Source organism: Hyperolius riggenbachi, chromosome 1, assembly GCF_040937935.1.
Source record: "Hyperolius riggenbachi isolate aHypRig1 chromosome 1, aHypRig1.pri, whole genome shotgun sequence".
Classification (NCBI taxonomy): domain Eukaryota; kingdom Metazoa; phylum Chordata; class Amphibia; order Anura; family Hyperoliidae; genus Hyperolius; species Hyperolius riggenbachi.
In genome coordinates this window covers 360,311,860-360,330,435 of record NC_090646.1, presented here as the reverse complement: position 1 = coordinate 360,330,435, position 18,576 = coordinate 360,311,860, and the positions used below count along the sequence as shown (strand labels likewise).

Sequence of the window (18,576 nt, the reverse complement as noted above, 5' to 3'; positions counted from 1 at the left end):
CCTGGGGGGGGGCTTGTGATTTATAGTTACGCCCCTTCTGAGCTGGCACTATGCAGCTGGCTTCAGAAGATGCAATGGCAGCTGGTATCCCTCCCCCACTAGCAGGTTTGTAACTAGAAATCAGTGCCCCCCCCCCCCCCCCGGGGAAACTTTGGATGGGTCCCCGCTCTCCCCCCTTCCTTGCTTTCTGCACAGGTAAACTTAGAACCAATGGTATTCAATTGGCTAGTGTGCACTTGAATGTTTTTTCCCCATGCAGATAAAAACAGACATCAGTGAAACACTGCACTTATTTTCTCTATCAATTACAGTAGCCAGAGATAAAATGTGAATATTTTCACATATACACACACAAATGGTGTGCAGTAAACGCATAAAGTGAACCGACAGACAAGTAGCCTTCCATCCTCAGCTTATTACACTCACTCTGTCCAACTCTGATGGAGCAGAACTGGCTCTGCAGACTCCTCCAGCATCACTACAGTACAGAGCACTTGGGGAGGAGTAGAGAGGTTGGGGATGGGCCAGGCCAGGATTTACATCAAAGGATCCTATAGGCACAGATGTCCTGGCACCTTAGACTTCGCCCTTCACAAACCTATTGTTACGTCCCTGCCCACTAGCAATACCAGAGATTGTAAAGTGGGACTAAGATATCCTACAGCAGTGGGGGAAGTGGGGCTATTTTGTCACATGTAGGTGTCACATAGAACCAATGCAGGGCTCTAATGGAATCCTGGCTGAGGATCCCTGTTCTAAGCAATACATTCCATTCTTCATTAATAACCTATAGTTTTGCCATCCAGTTTTACAGAACAAATACTGTGATTGGTGTGAAATGATCAGGCATCAGCTGATATTGTTAAATATCTCCTATAGTTTGTGCTTGAACAGTGGATGGTAGTATATTGGTCCCAGCTAATGAAAAGCTGCTCTGTATTAGGGATGGTCAATGAGATGCAAATCATTTCAAGTTGTTGCATGATTATGCACATTTTGTATTCAAATGTATGCAACTTGATAATTGATCAATCAAACTTTACCTCATTTAATTGGTTAATTTTCAAGCTGCTTGCATAATATTGTATCAACTAAAAATGATTTGCATCTCATTGACCATCCCTATTTTGTATTATTGTCAAGTACAACACAGTAACCAAGCAGCTCAGGGAGACCCAAAAACACAAGGAAAGTATAGGGGACTAAAAGAGACTGAAAAGCCATCCTACTAAAAAGCAAAGCTTATAGTGGTTTGCCTTCTTAAAACAGAGGGAATTTGCAAAAATTCAGCTTTAAGTGAACACCAGTGGTGCACTGCTACTGAATATGCAAATTATCTCTTTATGCCCCTGAAGCCAGGCTTGCATCCAGAACGGTTGGTGTATAGCAAGCTTATAGCTTTACATTTTGCAGAGCAACACCAGGCAAACCACTCTAAGCATTTCTTATTCTCAAGGAGAGAGGGTAAGGGTGAATGCTTTATTATACACAGAGCAGGGATGATCTCTGCAGACTTAGGGCTTGATTCACAAAGCGGTGCAAACTGTTTAGCACGGGTGTGCTAAACAGTTAGCACGTGAAGTGCTTTTCGCGGACTTTTGCGCGCGCAAAGTGCCGCGATTCGCGCAATCGCGGACTTTTGCGCACGAAATTTGCAGCAAATTGCGCACGCAAAAGTCCGCGATCGCGCGAATCACGGCACTTTGCACGCGCAAAAGTCAACGAAAAGCACTTCACGTGCTAACTGTTTAGCACACCCGTGCTAAACAGTTTGCACCACTTTGTGAATCAAGCCCTTAGGGTCTATTTTCACTACACACGGATTATGGATGCAGAAAACTGACTCCAATGAATGCCTATGGGAAATCTGCATCAGAAAAATTGCGTTTAGTGGAAACAGGCACATAGACATTCATTGGCATTCATTATTTAATGAGCTGGAAAATAATAATCAGTACAAAGACCTGACCAAGATCCAAACCTGGAATCAAAGTGCTGTGAGGCAAGAGTGCTAGTTATTGCACTCCATGACGTTGCTAAGTAGCACTCAATAACCTGTATCTACGTAAACATGTACTGTCACTGTACTGTACTGTAAAGGTGGCCATACACTCGTTAGATTAGCAGCAGATAGATCATCAGATAGATTTCTGATCTATGTGATGTGTTTAGGAACATTTTTTACTAGGAACAGATTTCCAATAGATTTCAGTATGAAATCTATTGAAAATCGATCTGATGCAGAGGCGGATCTACAAGGGTGCAGCCATGGCTAGTGCCATAGACTACAAAGCCCCATGGGCGCCATGCCTGCTAGTCCTGGTCTGCGGCAGAATTGCCTTGCTACATGCTCAATTTACTATCCTGGGCAGCGGCTGTGTCACTGCAGCGGGCCGCTATCACTTAGACACTATCTCCGCCCTCTTTTCGCCTCCTGCCTATCAGTGGGGTGGAGGGGCGGTGAAAGCACAGGAGCCGTCCATGCACAGGAGTTGTGGAGAGAACGTGTGGCTCGTCCAGTGAGTACTGTAATCAATCTCCCTAGCTACTACAGGGCTCTTCTCCTCCAGCAATCGCATCTCGTAGCAGGCTCTCTCTCCCCATGTGCTTCAGCCTCGTGGTTCAGACTCAGAGGTCAGAGCACACAGAGGAAAGTTCGGAGCAGCTTTAGCCAGGGCTGGGAAGTAGCCACAGCCTTGCAGTGCAGGTGCATCCCAGCAGCAGATCCTTGCTGTCTGGTCACCTCTTCACAGCTGCTACCCTTCCCCTACTGCTCTGCTCTACTCTGCTGGAGAGACGTTACAACTCCATGAATGTAGCTTTCCCTGGACATCAGTGTTTCCCTCCGACCTCCTGCAGTGTGATGTGCAGGACAGGTTACACAGGAGCTGTGAGAGACCTGCATTCCTTGCATGCATTCAATGTGTAAATTTCATATGGTAGGCAATATTGCTTCTCCAACTTGCAATTATCCTCTTACTCCCCTCTCACACATACATTCTCTGTTTAGCATCCACACAGATACACATTCTTTTCACTGCTCTCCCACCTCAGTTTCCCACACTCAAATACATTTTTTTCTGCATTTAGTCTGTTCCTCACTCACCACACATACACTTTCTTTCTGTCTCTCACTCACACTATAGGCCTCAATTCACTAAGCTTTATCAAACACTTTATCAAACATTTGATAACTTACCTCATGGGTAAAATCTAATTTTGAATTCACAAAGGTGTTATAGATATATATTACGTTTTATCAATAAAGCATTCGATAAATATATAACACCTTATTGAATTCAAAATTAGATTTTACCCATGAGGTAAATTATCAAACGTTTGATAAAGTATTTGATAAAGCTTAGTGAATTGAGGCCTATGCCTACACACTCTTTTTCTCTTTCCCATTCCTTCTCACACACTCTCTGTCCCTCAAAGACAAATTATCTCCTTCCTTGACACTCAGTCTCACTACTAATTCTCTTCCCTTAATTTTTTTTTTTTTTGGATGATAAAACTTTGTATATATTACATATATTGTGCTGTAACCATACCTAACCTTACTCTCACACAGAACCCACCCTGTACCTATCCCTAACCCCTAGACCCCCCTGGTGGTGCCTAACCCTAACCACCACCCTGGTGGTGTAAATTGTGCTGTAACTATACCTAACCTTACTCTCACACAGAATTCTCCCTGTACCTATCCCTAACCCCTAGACCCCCCTGGTGGTTCCTAACCTTAACCACCCGCCTGGTGGTTCCTAACCCTAACCACCCCCCTGGTGGTGCCTAACCCTAACCACCCCCTGGTGGTGCCTAACCCTAAGACCCCCCTGGTGATGCCTAACCCTAAGACCCCCCCTGGTGGTGTCTAACCCTAAAACTCCCCTGGTGGTGCCTAACCCTAAGACCCCCCTGGTGGTGCCTAACCCTAACCACCCCCCTGGTGGTGCCTAACCCTAAGACCTTCCTGGTGGTGCCTAACCCTAACCACCCCCCTGGTGGTGTCTAACCCTAACCATCCCCCTGGTGGTGCCTAACCCTAACCATCCCAACTGCACAAACACTCTTACACACATATAAACAATAATATATTTAATCCTTAAAATACTTCACTATAAATAACATGAATAGAATAATTTATATATTTGTAATAGAATAAATAGTCTTAAAATCACGTACACATATATAATATTATAAATAGAAAAAGGTATATATATATATATATATATATATATATATATATATATATATATATATATATATATACACAATATATAGTAGAATAAATAGCCTTACGATCATGTAAGCATTAGAATTCTTAAAATAATGGTAATAATAATAATAATAATAATAATAAAAGTGATATATTAGTAAGTTAATAAAACTATAATCGAAGCATTATAAGAGTGAAAAACAAAGTTAATACCAAAAGCGATGTATTTCTAATAGAATAAGGCCCCGTTCACACTTGCGGTTGTTTGCCAAACGGACCGGATGACCTGACCGGATCCGGACCGGATCCGGATCGGAACCGTACGGTTCTGATCCGGATCCGATCCGGATCCGGTCAGGTTGCATCAGGTGTCCATCAGGATGCGATCCGGATCCGTTTGGCAAAAGTTACGTTAAAAACAAAAAAAATGTTGGGGTCTGGGAGGTCAGCAGAAGGGGGACCTGTGGAATCAGGCCCTCTGCTGTTTAGCACTCACCTCCACCTGCGACATGCTGCCAACATCTCCGGATCCGGATCCAGCTGTGCTGCTCCACTCCAAAATGCTTGCCCATGTGTCCCCATCCAATATCGCCGCAACAATCCCCATAGGAAGTGGGGTAGAACATCCGGATTTCTCAGCCAGTGTGTTGTGCGCTCTCCGGTTCCCATTGGTTTGTATTGGCCGGATGGTGCAGTCCGGCTCCGCCCCGGATACGGCTGCCGGAGGAGCCGGATGAAAAAATAGCGCATGTTGGAACGGAGGCCGGAGTCCGGATCCGGCCCGGATCCGGTCCGGCTCCGGTTCGGCAGAACGGACGCATGTGAACGGACGCATAGGCTTTCATTGCTATGCCGTGCATCCGTTCCGTCCGTTCTGCAAGCGGTGCGGCTCCGGCACGGCGATTCCGGAGGGCCACCGCAAGTGTGAACCGGGAACGATATTTAAGCATTATAAGTATGAAAACAAATTGTGTTTACATATTTATATCCAGGCTGTCATTTCCCACTGCTCCCCCGCCTCCTCTACAGTGCCGCTCCTCGCATGTGTCCTTTCCCTCCCGCCTCCATAAGCTGATTGGAGGGAAAGGACGCAGGCGGGGAGCGGCGATATAGAGGAGGCAGGGGATCGGCGGTAAATGACAGCCTGGATGTAAACAGCCGGCTAGCGACAAGCTGCATGTTGCTAGCATGGCGTTTTTTTTTGCGCCTGGGGGGCACAGTATAGTAACAGAGGCTGGTCATTGTATGCAGAACCAGCCTCTGTGTCTTAATAGCATTTTTAAAACTCACCTCGGGCTCTCTATAAACTGCCTCTGGTAGCACTGTACACTCTGCTTAAATGTCCAGCCCAACAGCACACAGCAGCACTCAGTAGGAGTATCCCAGGCCCACCATCACCCGAAGGGAGATTGCACTTTTTCCATTAGCATCATCCATTGTAAACCCCTCTGCACACCCAGAGCGGTGAACCTCTAGATCAGGGGTCCCCAAACATTTTGGGTTGAGGGCCGGGTCAACATACTTCAGACTGCTGGGGGGCCGGAGTATACACAAGATGATGTAGAAGTCTTTGCGGGCCAGACAGTGATGCATACCCAGGTGACTACCTGCAGTCCAATTGGACAGCAATGTCACCTGCTGTGGAATTTGATTGGAAATCAGCAAAATTATTGCTTTCTGGCTTCCATGTGGATGAGTGGTGACAGCACTGCTATTCCATATGCGGACCACCAATATTTAAAGATGTAGCTGGCTGCATCTATAAGTAATACATTTTCTGTGTGGGGGGCTGGTATAAAAGCCTCAGGGGGCCACATTCGGCCCGCGGGCCTTAGTTTGAGGACCACTGCTCTAGAGTTTAGATAAATCCAGCATGATCCTCCCACCCCCCTCCTCATTCACTAGCACCCAGCATAATTCCCCCACTCTTCTCCCCACCAAGTAGCACCCAGCATTATATTCCCCTCCCTACCTAGTAGCACCCAGTGTAATCCTCCTTTCCACACAGCAAGACCTTACTTACCCACCTGCTGTAAGAAATATCTGGGGAGAGCACTGCTACTTGATTATCTGGAGGCATGTGACTACTTGATTCTTTTAACTTGAGGCATGGAACTATTTGATTATTTTATCGGGCAGCATGTAGCTACCTTATTCTTTTATCTGAAAGAATGTGACGATTTAACTTTCAGGCACATGGCTACTTAATTCTAATATAGAGATATTTCTGAAAAAGTGACTATCAATATCCCTTGCCAAAAAACAGTGGCCGATGATATCAAATATATGCAAGAAAGGATTTTGTTTTTACAGGGGAAGGGGGCTCTGAGGAGGGGGGGGGGTGCGCAGTTTCAGTGTTTGCCATAGGCGCCATATTACTCCGATATGCCCCTGATCTGATGGCATTTATTTGCCATCAGATTTCCATTAGGGCCATTGCAAAATGATAAGCAATCTCAACAGATCGACCTACATTTTCCAGCATGTCGAAATTGACCGCAAATCGATCGATTAGTCAATCGGTTTGCAATCGATTGATTTTGATCGATCGATCAAGCTAATCGGCCCAGTGTATGGCTCTGTAACAAAGGTCCTCAAATGCTGCGGTATATCTCTATAAGGACTAAGGACACTATCAGAAAAAAGTTAACGGTTTGCTGTGTCCTGTAGAACCTTGGAAACAGTTCTCCAGCATTGCTTTAGAGAAATAGGACACCTGAGGTTCCATCTAGAGAAGGAATGTCAAACCGGTCCTTTGAGGGCCAAGATCCTCACACATTTTTGACACAGCTCAAATTAATTGATCGGTCTGAATCAGGAAAGTGGTGGTCCATCAGGTAGAACACATTCCTCTCTTTCTCAGTCCATCCTAAACACTGGCATGGATCTGGCCCTCCAGGCAGGGCTGGATTTACAACTCAGGAGCCTGTAGGCACAGGCGTTCTGGCGCCCTAAGCCCCTCCCTTCAACACAGACCACACCCCCAAGTAAAAATATTCTGAACTCTAATCCCTGCATCATGTCACTAACAATCTTTAGAGTGTAAGAACAGTGACATGATGCAGGGATTTGAATTCAGAATATTTTTTTAAAGAGGAACTGTCGCAAAAATCTTAACATTTAAAACACATACAAATAAGAAGTACTTTTTTCCCAGAGTAAAATGAGCCATAAATTACTTTTCTCCTATGTTCCTGTCACTTACAGTAAGTAGTAGAAATCTGTCATCACCGACAGATTTTAGACTAGCCCATCTTCTCATAGGAGGGTTCTCAGGGTTTTCTTTATTTTTAAAAGCACTTAGTGAATGTCAGTTTCTCCGACCAACTGCCAAAATAGTGTGCAGCGAGCAGGGAAGCTGGCCAGAACCTTTGTATAAATCTTTTTCAGGGAGTGTCTTTATAAAGAATAAAGGCCAAGCTGGGAATCCCCTATGGAGAGATGGACTAGCCCAAAACCTGTCGGCAATGTCAGATTTCTACTACTTACTGTAAGTGACAGCAACATAGGAGAAAAGTAATTTATGGCTCATTTTACTCAGGAAGAAATGTACTTCTTTTGTTGTATGTGTTTAATTTTAAGATTTTCGCGACAGTTCCTCTTTAAAGAGAAACTCCGACCAAGAATTGAACTTTATCCCAATCAGTAGCTGATACCCACTTTTACATGAAAAATATAATGATTTTCACAAACAGACCATCAGGGGGCGCTGTATGACTGATTTTGTGCTGAAACCCCTCCCACAAGAGGCTCTGGTACCGTACGGTACTCTGGGCAAACTGCCACAATGTAACAATGACACACACAGGAAATGGCTGTTTATAGCTGTCTGTTAAAGCCAGAACAGCTACATAATCTGCCCACAGTAACAATGTCACCATGTAATACATGTCAGAATGTGAATCTGGGAGAGGAAAGATTTTACAATGAGCAAACTCTGACTAAATCATGTATACATAATTATTGTAAAAATTAAGCACCTTTTTATATTAAATTATTTTCACTGGAGTTCCTCTTTAAGGATAGAGGCTGGTTTCCACTAGGAGCCACAGCCATTTCCGATTTGGCCCAGCTCTCGTTGTGTTGCAAATACACAGCCTGAATCACTAAGCTGTGCCGTGGCAGCGCGCTATACAGATTCGCATAGTTGTGCAATCTGAAAGACAATGGCATTGAGAAGATAGACAGCGTTTCCATGCCCCTGTCACCTGTGGAGAAACGCTGCGGATTGGTGCGAATTTGGCACTAGTGGAAATGGGCCTTTATGGTGTAAGCTCCTGAGAGCAGTGATGTGAGGCAGGGATAGAGGAAAGAGCACTGAAGTAGGAAGAGTAAAGACCAGTGAAGTTGAGGATGAGGAGAACAGAGCAGTCAAGCTGGGAGATGAAGAGGACAGAGCAGTGAAGCTGAAGGATCAGGAGGACAGAACAGTAATGGATGAGGAGGACAGATCAGTGAAAGATGAGGAGGGGAGAACCGTGAAGCTGGTGGGTGAAGAGGAGAGAACAATGAAGCAGGAGGATGAGGAGGACAGAGCAGTATAGCAGGAGGACAGAGCAATGAAGCAGGGGGATGAGGAGGACAGAACAGTAAAGCAGGAGGATAAGGAGGACAGAACAGTGAAGGAGGAGGATGAGGAGGACAGAACAGTGAAGGAGGAGGACGAGGACAGAACAGTGAAGCAAGAGGATGAGGAAGACAGAACAGTGTAGCTGGAGGACAGAACAGTGAAGGATGAAAATGATGAGGAGAGAGCAGTGAAGCAGGAGGATGAAGAGAATAGAGCAGTGTAGCAGAAGAAATAGGAGGAAAGAGCAGTGAAGGATGAGGAAGATAGGAATAAAGGACAGAGCAGGACAAAATAGGATGATGAGCAGGGATCACCGTGAAGTTGTGGCCGTGCTGAGGTAGGGAATGTGGCTGGGCAGGGGGCTGCCCCCCTCCTTGCACTGATCCAGGATCTCAGTGAACAGGTCTGATTCTGAAAGCAGACACTCCCGTGCGTGCAGGGCCAGCGTGTATCAAGCTGTCTGCCTATGTTCCTGTTTCTCTTCAGGCTGGGGCTGCGAGAACTTCCCTCCAAACGTGGAAGTCAGGGAGGATGAGTCGCTGTCACTGCGGGGGTATGCCTGTCGGCAGGGGGCCGATTTGTCCTGAGCTGGTGTCTAGGTGGCCTTCTGCTCCCTGATAGATAAGTTGCTGAAGCAGCTGGAAGCTGCTGATTAATCCCTCCCACTGCCAGAACAGCACCTTCCTGGTCTTCTTCTCCTTCCGCCCCGGCATCCCTAACCTATGCACACCCGAAAGGGGTGGGTGGGGGGCTTAAGCTGAGCAGAGCGGTGCCTGGCTTCTTGTTATTACAGGGAAGGGAGAAAAGCGAAAGAGAGGAGGAGGGAGTTGTCGAGGAGTGGAGTGAGCTGCCTGTCCCACATAAGGTGCCTGTAGGCACGTGCCTTATGGTAAATCTGGCCCTGCCTCCAGGCCTGGAGTTCGACACCTGTGATCTAGAGCATTCTGAACTGGCTGTATACCAAATCTTCCAACTAGTGTGATCATATTTAAGCCTCCGCACTGGTGTAGAGGTCAGTGGATGCAGTGGATGATGTAAAAGGACCATAACTGAATATCCAAATGCAGAGGTTCAGCATAGTGTCACATAGGCCCATGTTCGCTGAAGTAAAGCCACACTGTGTGTAAGGCTGCAAAAGCTACAACCTTAGTCAAAGTTTAAGGTTTGTACATCAACTACAAAATTGCTTTGAAGGCAATACAAATGGGATAGTTACATAAAATCTTATTGTTACCCGTATGAATCTCAATGATTACAGGTTTCTCTCTGAAGGAAACCGATTTCTTTTTCATTGCCTCAGGCATCCCGACTGAAACACGTTTCTCTATGATTGCCTCTGGCATCTCGATGACAACATGTTCCTCAGGCAGGTGCAGCATAATGTCATTATGTGGGTATAGCCCAACAGTCAAAGTCCTGGTTCCAGATTCAGGTTCAGGTTCAATGCATTCCTTTTGAAAAGCCTCTATGCTATAATATAGAATGTAAAGATCAGTTCATTAGATAATTGCTTGCAAATTGTCAGTATACTTGAAACTAATATCAGGGGCATAGCTAGAAACCATGGGGCCCCATAGCAAAATAATTGTTGCCCCCCCCCCCCCAAAAATAAAAATAAAAATCATTACGGATAGTCAGAGCGTCTTCCAGTAATAATGCCCAGTATAGGTAATCAAAGGGGTCCCCAGTATTTGGTAGCTCCCCAGTATGGGTAGTCATGATCAGAAGGTCCAAATTCCGTTCCGCCGGAATTGGCGGATTCCGCCAGCGGTAAATTCTGTCGCCATTGCATTTTCGCGGAATTCCGCATTCCGGCGGAAAAATTAAAGTAGTCGCAATTGAAACCTCTTTTGAGCTAAATGGTAGCCCATGGGACCTAGTGGCTGTTCCACCGTTCATTTTTTTTAATATATATATATATATTTATTTATTTTTGCAGCAGGAGTTGTCGTGTAAACTATGGTGTTCCACGGCGGTCATTATAATTGTGGTTTGGAGTTGCAGGAGTTGTCGCATAAGCCATGTTTTCCACGGCGGTCATTTACAAGTGTTGTTTGGAGCAGCAGGACTTGTCGTAGGCCATGGGACCTAGAGGTGGTTCCACGGCAGTCCTAAACATTATGTAGCGCAGCAGGACTTGTCATAGGCCATGGGACCTAGAGGTGGTTCCACGGCAGTCCTAAACATTATGTGGAGCAGCAGGACTTGTCGGAGGCCATGGGACATAGAGGTGGTTCCAAGGCAGTTCTACAAAAAATTTCAGTGGACCCATTCTGTGGAATCAGTGAGAGGGGCCTTGTAGTTGTCACTGATCCATAACTCGTTCATTTTAATGAATGTTAGCATGTCCACATTGTCTGTGGACAGTCGGGTCCGGTGGTCGGTGAACACTCCACCTGCAGCGCTAAATACTAGCTCAGAAAGAACACTGGCGGCGAGGCATGCAAGAACCTCTAGTGCATATTGAGCTAGTTCAGGCCAGGTATCCAATTGTTTGGTCCAATATTGTATTGGGTCATCATTACTCTCCATATTGTTTGGAGCACTGGCTGACCCCAAGTAATCGTCCACCATACGGGCCAGCCGCTGGCGGTGGTGGTGATCACTTTCTCCGCTGGTGGTGCTGCTGCTAGAAGGAGTATCTGGCACTGGCTGGTAAAATGCTTTCAGCATACTCAGCAGGTTCACAGATTGGCTACTGGTGCTGCTGCTGGTGCTGGGAGTGGGACCACCAGACCTTTGCTGAGTGTGATTAGTAGACTTGGTAGCTTGGGGCCGGGGTACAGGTGAAGGAAACGCATCTTCTACCCAACGATGAAGGGCATCGTGGATCTGGTTCATCATGGTGTCTGCTTGGGAGGGGGTTATGAACTAGCGCATTTTCCCCTTGCACCGGGGATCTAAGATGGTGGCCACCCACATGTCGAGCCTTGCTTTTAAACTTTTAATCCAGGGGTCTTTCTTTAGGCACTGGATCATATGTGCAGCCATGGGGAAGAGATGTCTGCCATGAATAACCTCTTCCTGGCTGTCAGAACTGTCGTCGACATCATGATCCAGCTCCGCATCAAAATCTTCTTCCCACCCCCGGACGATAGGCTCTTCCGCTTCCAAAAGCTCTGCCTCCTCATCCAGGACTGGAGCATGCCCACTCACTCCTTCACCTGACTGGCCACTGTTCAGTAGGGCTTCCTCCACCCGTTCGAGCACTTTTTCAAGAGTTTTTTCCATGGTGAAGACAAGAGGGAGCGCCTCTGATATACTCAGAATCAGAATCAGAATCAGCTTTATTCGCCAAGTACGCGGAATGACGTACCCGGAATTGTTTTTGGTACACATGGCATGGCAGTCGAACATATACAAACATAGCAAACATATACAACATAGCATTGCATGGCAGTCGAACATATACAAACATAGCAAACATATACAACATAGCATTGCACTACATCAAAAATAGCATAACACACATGGAGAGCCTAGGGGACATGCATTCAGGGCAAGGGCCAGGGGATGGCTGAACTGGTCATGGGGGGCTCGAGGTTGAGTTCAGAAGGTGTACCGCCTGAGGGAAGAAGGTATTCCAGCGTCTGGTGGTTCTGGAGGGGATGGCTCTGAAACGGCAGCCCAGTGGGAGAAGCTTGAAGAAGCGGTTGCCGGGGTGGGAGGGGTCCTGCGAGATCTTGATGGCTCTTGTCCTCATTCTGGTAGTGTGGAGAAGATCAAGGGGCTGCAGGGGCACTCCGATTATCTTTTCTGCGGTGCTGATTACTCTATGCAGTTTGTACTTGTCCCTGGCAGATGCCCCTGCATGCCAGACGATGAGAGAGGAGCACAGGATGGATTCCACGGTAGCCGTGTAAAAGCTCTTAAGCAGTTCATGCGGGATGCCGAATTTTTTCAGCTGGCGCAGGAAAAATAGCCGCTGCTGTGCCTTCTTTTGGATTTTAGTGGAGTTCTCCCACCATCTTAGGTCATTAGTAATGTTTGTGCCGAGGAATCTAACGCACGGAACCCTGGAGACCTCGGTCTCCCCAATGTGAACTGGAAGGAGGGGGGGCGGACGCTTCCTATAGTCCACAATCAGTTCAACAGTCTTTGCCGCATTGAGGACCAGATTGTTGTCTTTGCACCAGTTGCAGATCCTGTCTATCTCATAACGATAGGCATGCTCGCTATTCCTGCTAATGAGGCCGATGATTGTTGTGTCATCTGCGAATTTAATGATCTTGACAGAGTCATCAGTTGAGGTGCAGTTGTTTGTGTATAATGAGAACAGGAGCGGGGACAAAACACACCCCTGCGGTGCTCCTGTGTTAGTTGTTCGCTCGCTGGAGTAGCAATTGCCAAGCTTAACTTTCTGCGATCTGTTTGAAAGGAAGTCTCTAATCCACCTGCAGAGGTAGGGGGCTACTCTCAGCTGTGCAAGGTTGGCAAGCAGGATGTCTGGGCAGATGGTATTGAACGCAGAACTGAAGTCCAAGAACAGGAGCCTAGCATAAGAGTCAGGTCTATCGAGGTGCTCCGTGATGTATGCCAGACTGATGTTGATGGCGTCCTCTACCGACCTATTGGCCCTGTAGGCAAATTGATGTGAGTCCAGGTGGGCATTCGTGGATAGCTTCAGCGAGGCAAGAATGAGCCGCTCAAAGATCTTCATGATGGTGAGGGTTAGAGCTACTGGTCTGAAATTCTTGTGATCTGTGTTCCCCGGTTTTTTGGGGACTGGGATGATCGTGGATCTCTTAAAGCAGGAGGGGACCTTGCCTTCCGTTAGAGAACTGTTGAAGATGTAGGTGAGGACAGGAGCTAGCTGGACTGCACACGTTCTCAGACAGATTGACGACACGCCATCCGGGCCTGAGGCTTTCCTGGGGTTGAGTTTGCGCAGGTGACGTAGCACCTCCGCTTCTTGGACTGCCTCTGAAGCTGCGGGACCACTGTCCTCTAAGTTAGGTGGAGGGGAGTGCGCCTCTCTAGCCATGGCCCCAGAGACTCCAGGCTCTTGGGACTTTGCTCGAACCTGCAATAGAAGTCATTGAGTTCATCAGCCAGCTGGGTGCTAGGTGGCGTTTGCTGGGGGGGGGGGGGGGGGGCTTGAAGTTTGTAACTGCCCTCAGGCCTTTCCAGACCTCATGTGAGTTGTTGGACTGAAGGCTCAGACACAGCTTGTCGGAGTAGGCCCTCTTTGCATGCTTCAGTTCACGATTTAGGGCATTCCTGGCAGCTCTGAACTCTTCAAGGGAGCCAGACTTGTGTGCTACCTCCTTCAGTTTTCTGAGCCGGTGCAGCTTGCCGCTAAACCAAGGCTTGCTGTTCGGGTACACCTTGAAGGTCTTGGTTGGGATGCATGTGTCCTCATAGAAACTGATATAGGAGGTGATGTTCTCAGTCCATTCCTCCAGGGTGGGGGCCGCCAGGGCTGACCATTCCATGCAATCAAAGCATGCCTGGAGCTCACGCTTAGCCTCCTCAGACCACCTTTTGGATGACCGGATGGCAGGCTTGACGGTGTCAAGGTGTCTCCTGTAGGTGGGGATCAGGTGGATTAGGCAATGGTCGGAGTTCTCCAGGGCAGCGCCTTGAGCAGCCTTGTACGCATTCTTGTGGACAGTGTAACAGTGGTCGAGGGTGCGGTCGTTCCTGGTGGGGCAGGTCACATGCTGCTTGTACTGAGGCAGTTCTAGGTTCAGTTTCGCATTGTTAAAGTCCCCCAGTATGATGAGGAGGGCCCCTGGGAGGAGGGTTTCGCACCTAGAGATGCAGTTGCTCAGGATATGTAGGGCCTGCTTGGTGTTTGCGTCAGGGGGGATGTAGACTCCGACGAGAACAAAGGATGAGATCTCTCTGGGCGAGTACTGTGGCCTGCAATTGATTGCTAGGATCTCGGCATCAGGGGAACAGTTAGTGCAGAGGATGGTGGTGTCGGTGCACCAGGCGGAGTTTATGTAGAAGCATATCCCTCCTCCTCGCTTTTTCCCGGAGAGGGTGTGATCACGGTCGGCAGGGTGGAGGTTGTAGCCTGGCACCTGTAGGTGGTTATCGGGAATGCCATTGTTCAGCCAGGTCTCTGTGAAGCAGAGAACTGGGGTGTTCCTGCTGCTTGCTGGTTTGCTGTCGAGAAGTAGGAACAGCTCGTCCACCTTGTTAGTGAGAGAACAGACGTTCCCTAGAAGAATAGCAGGGATAGGGGAGCGGAGACCCTTCTTCTTTAGACGCACAAGGGCACCTGCTCTACATCCCCTGTGGCGCCGTTTCTTCGGGGCGCTGTGGACGCTGACCATCAGGTGGTTGATGTGGGTGTTGACAATGTCCCGCAGTTGGTCGAATGGTTTGCTGCGCACTCTGGTCTCCCAATGAAGTAGGTCCTCCCTGGACTAGGTGAAAGGGTGTGGAGGTGCGGGGGAGTTTGTCTGCCCTCCTCCCCTGCCCGGGGGCAGTGGCATAGTACTGCAGGCCATGTTAGATCCCCTTAGTGGAGCTTGCTTCCCGAGGGCAGTGGTATAGCACAACGAGTCCGTGGACGAACCCCTTGGTGCGGGAAGGGATGCATAAAGTCTACGCCGGTAAGGGCTGTACCGAGTGGCACCGGGGTACTGTACCACTGGGGTGGGCGATGGCGAGTGCGGCGTGGCACCGCAAAACTGCTCCCTACAGCAGTTCCTGCTCAGAGCAGTAGCTGCGGACGCAGGGCAGACTCAATTCTAGGGCAGGTGCGGCAGAGGTGGATGCAGGGCAGATGCAGCAGAGGTGGTTAGAGGACAGCAGGGGCAGAAGGAGTTGTACTGCTGGCCCGACAGTGGGCAGTGGCTGGGGGCCCCAGGGAATGCTGACCGTGGGCTGTGGATGGGGAGCAGAGAGCAGGGGAAGCAGCTGTAGCTTACCGTGCAGGCATGGCTCCCACATCTCATGGAGTGGAACGGAATGGAGGCTCCGGGATGTCACCATCGTGCAGGACAGGTGGCTGGTGCTGGCTGTGTCGGCTGATAGGGAGGCAAGGTGGCTGGTGGATGGCAGTCCATTTCCGATGCTAGTACTGCAGATGGGCAGTAGCGGAGACCCTCTGGCTGAGATGTAGGCCAGGAGCCACGTGGGTGGTCAGCGGGGGCAGCAGCAGAGACTCGTCCAGCGGGGATGGTGCCGACAGCAGACCTCTCCCTCTGGTGGTGATGGAGTGCAGCAGGGGATTTCCGAGGAGCGGGACTCTGGAGCTGCGGCGGCGAAGGGGTGCTCTCCGAAGGTGATGGGGACCAGGGGCCACGTGGGTGGCCGAGCGGCAGCAGCCAAGTCACGTCCGATGGGGATGGAGCCGGTGTGTAGTGACCTCTACCTCCCACGGCGATGGAGTGTGCAGCAGGAGAGGTGGCCGAGCGATGAATGCCGGAGCTGTAGCGGTGACGGGAAGCAGAGGCCTCTCCAGAGGTGATGGGGGTCAGGGGCCGCCTGGCAGCCCGGCGGCTACGGAGGATCTGAACCACTGGGACAGCAGGAGCAGCGGCGGTCCCCAGTAGTAGGCAGAGTCGGACTTCAGCGCAGCAGCCCTGGGAGTTTACTGGGACAGCAGGAGCAGCGGCGGTGGCGGCGGCGATCCAGGCAGGCAGGCCGTGCAGCAGCACCGGGAAATTTTGCTGGTCGGGATCTTGCAGGCTGAGTGGGTGAGTGAGTGAAATACTCCAAATACCTTAAAACACTAACTAAACACTAACTAAACACTGGCTAACTAAACTAAACACTCGCTCTAAAACACTAAACACTAAACTAAACTAGACAATTGCGGGGCCGATGTGACCGAGGCTGCACACGTGGGCGCCATCTTGGTCACACGTACAGTTCTCCTCACTGACCACTTTTGTTGCCTGCTCAAATGGCTCCAACACTTTGCACATCTGTCCTATCAGCTGCCACTGGTCCCCAGTAATGTAGTCCAGTGGCCCTGTTCTGGTGGAAGATGCCTCAGACAGGTATAGCCTGACCTGCTCCCACAACCTCTCCAGCATGTGGAGTGTGGAGTTCCAACGCGTCGGACAATCTGAAATAAGCCTGTGTTGCGGCAGGCTATGGTGGCGCTGCAGCAGTTTCATGGCCGCGGTGGCAGTTGCAGAGCGACGGATGTGGGTTGAATCACATTGGTGATTCAACCAACAAGGATGATGATGAGGAAGTGCTTGCCGGCGAGGTCGGCACTCCTCTACCAACCTGGCCACCAAACACCTCTGTAGTTGACTGGTGTTGTTCGTGATGTTGACTGGTGACACTGGATAAAGAAAACACAGTGGCCAATGCCATTTCTGTCACCACAGAACCCACCACTTCTTGGGAGCTTGGTCCCATGGTCTCCTCCAATGCCTCATGCCAAACATTCTGCACATCTGTCTCAACGATGGCGTGCTGTACTTCTGGAGCGGACTCAGCGGAGTACTGGGAGGAAACAAGCTCGTCATCATCAACAAAAGAAGCAGCTGCGCTCGGGTTCTGGTCATGAGGAACCTGGCGGCCACTGCTGGTGGCGCTGCTGCAACTAGCTTCAAGTTCCTCCTGGGTAGAGGGTTGTGAATCTGGTTCCTGATGTTAATAATCCACACCTGTCTTCAACTCCTGCTCTGACAGAATTTTCCTGCGTGCTGCTGAGCCTGCTGCGGACACAGGGAAGACATTTTTGTCCCTGCAGGAGTGGCCGGAATTTTCTGCTGCCTTCGTCTTCGCTCCATTTTTTGGGGACCACAAACTTTATTGGGGAAGGGGTACGTAGTGAGCAGAACAGAAAATAAGGGGGTGAAATAAAGATAATAAATCCAAAACACAAAATAAAGAAAACCCTAAAAAAATTAATAAAAACAAAAAATAAATCACTACACTCACTCAGCTAATCAATCACTAATCAAACAAATCACTAATCACACAGCTAGCTAACTCACTCTCACTATGTCAAACACTAAGCCTGCGGCCTGGCTGGCTCTGCACTGCAGCAAGCAACTACTAACACACTACACTACAATCTCTACTAATATAGCTAGCTGACACTCTAACTCTCTCTCTCACAGTCACAGAGTCTTGATTTATACACAGTCTTGAAAAAGACTTGTTTTATGTAAAACAAGTATGGGTCTGTGTCTTTCTCTCCTCTCTCCACACTAGACTGAAACCCACAAGCTTCCTGCCTGCATGTCTCTATATTATATACAAAATGGGTGGGATAGCTGCTGATAGGTAGCTAGGGAGCTGGTTGCTAAGGTAGGATTGGTTGGTTCTCATTGGTTCTCATTAAGACTCTTATTGGTGCAGAAATTCCATTTTGCAGGCAGAAATACACTGAGAACAGTGAGAAGCTTCTTCCTTGTGATTGGCTAATTTAACATTTGCATTCCGGCGGAATTCCGCATTTTTCCGCGGAATTCTGTATAAGCGCTATAGCAATTCCGTTCCAATGGCCGGAATCGGAATTGACCCAATTCCGGCCAGAATCGCGGAATTTAGCTTTCCGCGGAATCGAGCGAGCATCCCTGGTAGTCATAGGGTCTTCCAGTAATAGTCCCCCTGTATAAGTTGCCAGAAGTGCTCCCCACTAAAGGTAGACAAAGGTACCCCCAGTATTAGAAAACTCCTCAGTACGGATAGTCAGAGGGTCTTCTAGTAATAGTCCCATAGTATTGGTTGCCACAGAGGTCCCCAGTATAAGGTGGCTCTCCAATATGGGTAGTCATAGGGTCTTCCAGTAATATACCCCCAGTATATGGAGCCAGAGGGACTCCCAGTATTAGGTAGCTTCCCAATATGAAAAGTCATAGAG

At 48.6% G+C, this 18,576-nt stretch overlaps 1 protein-coding gene across 5 annotated transcripts in view; it reads right to left on the bottom strand.

Annotated features, from left to right (window-relative positions):
- Nucleotides 1-18,576, bottom strand: part of LOC137550832 (uncharacterized) — a 154,151-nt gene that overhangs the window by 1,766 nt on the left and 133,809 nt on the right. For 4 of the 5 annotated variants that reach the window (XM_068271300.1, XM_068271295.1, XM_068271299.1 and 1 more), the window contains exon 6: nucleotides 10,006-10,259. In XM_068271300.1, the coding sequence (XP_068127401.1) occupies nucleotides 10,006-10,259 (254 nt within the window). The remainder of the gene's footprint in view (nucleotides 1-10,005; nucleotides 10,260-18,576) is intronic. The other variant, XM_068271296.1, reaches the window with a different exon arrangement.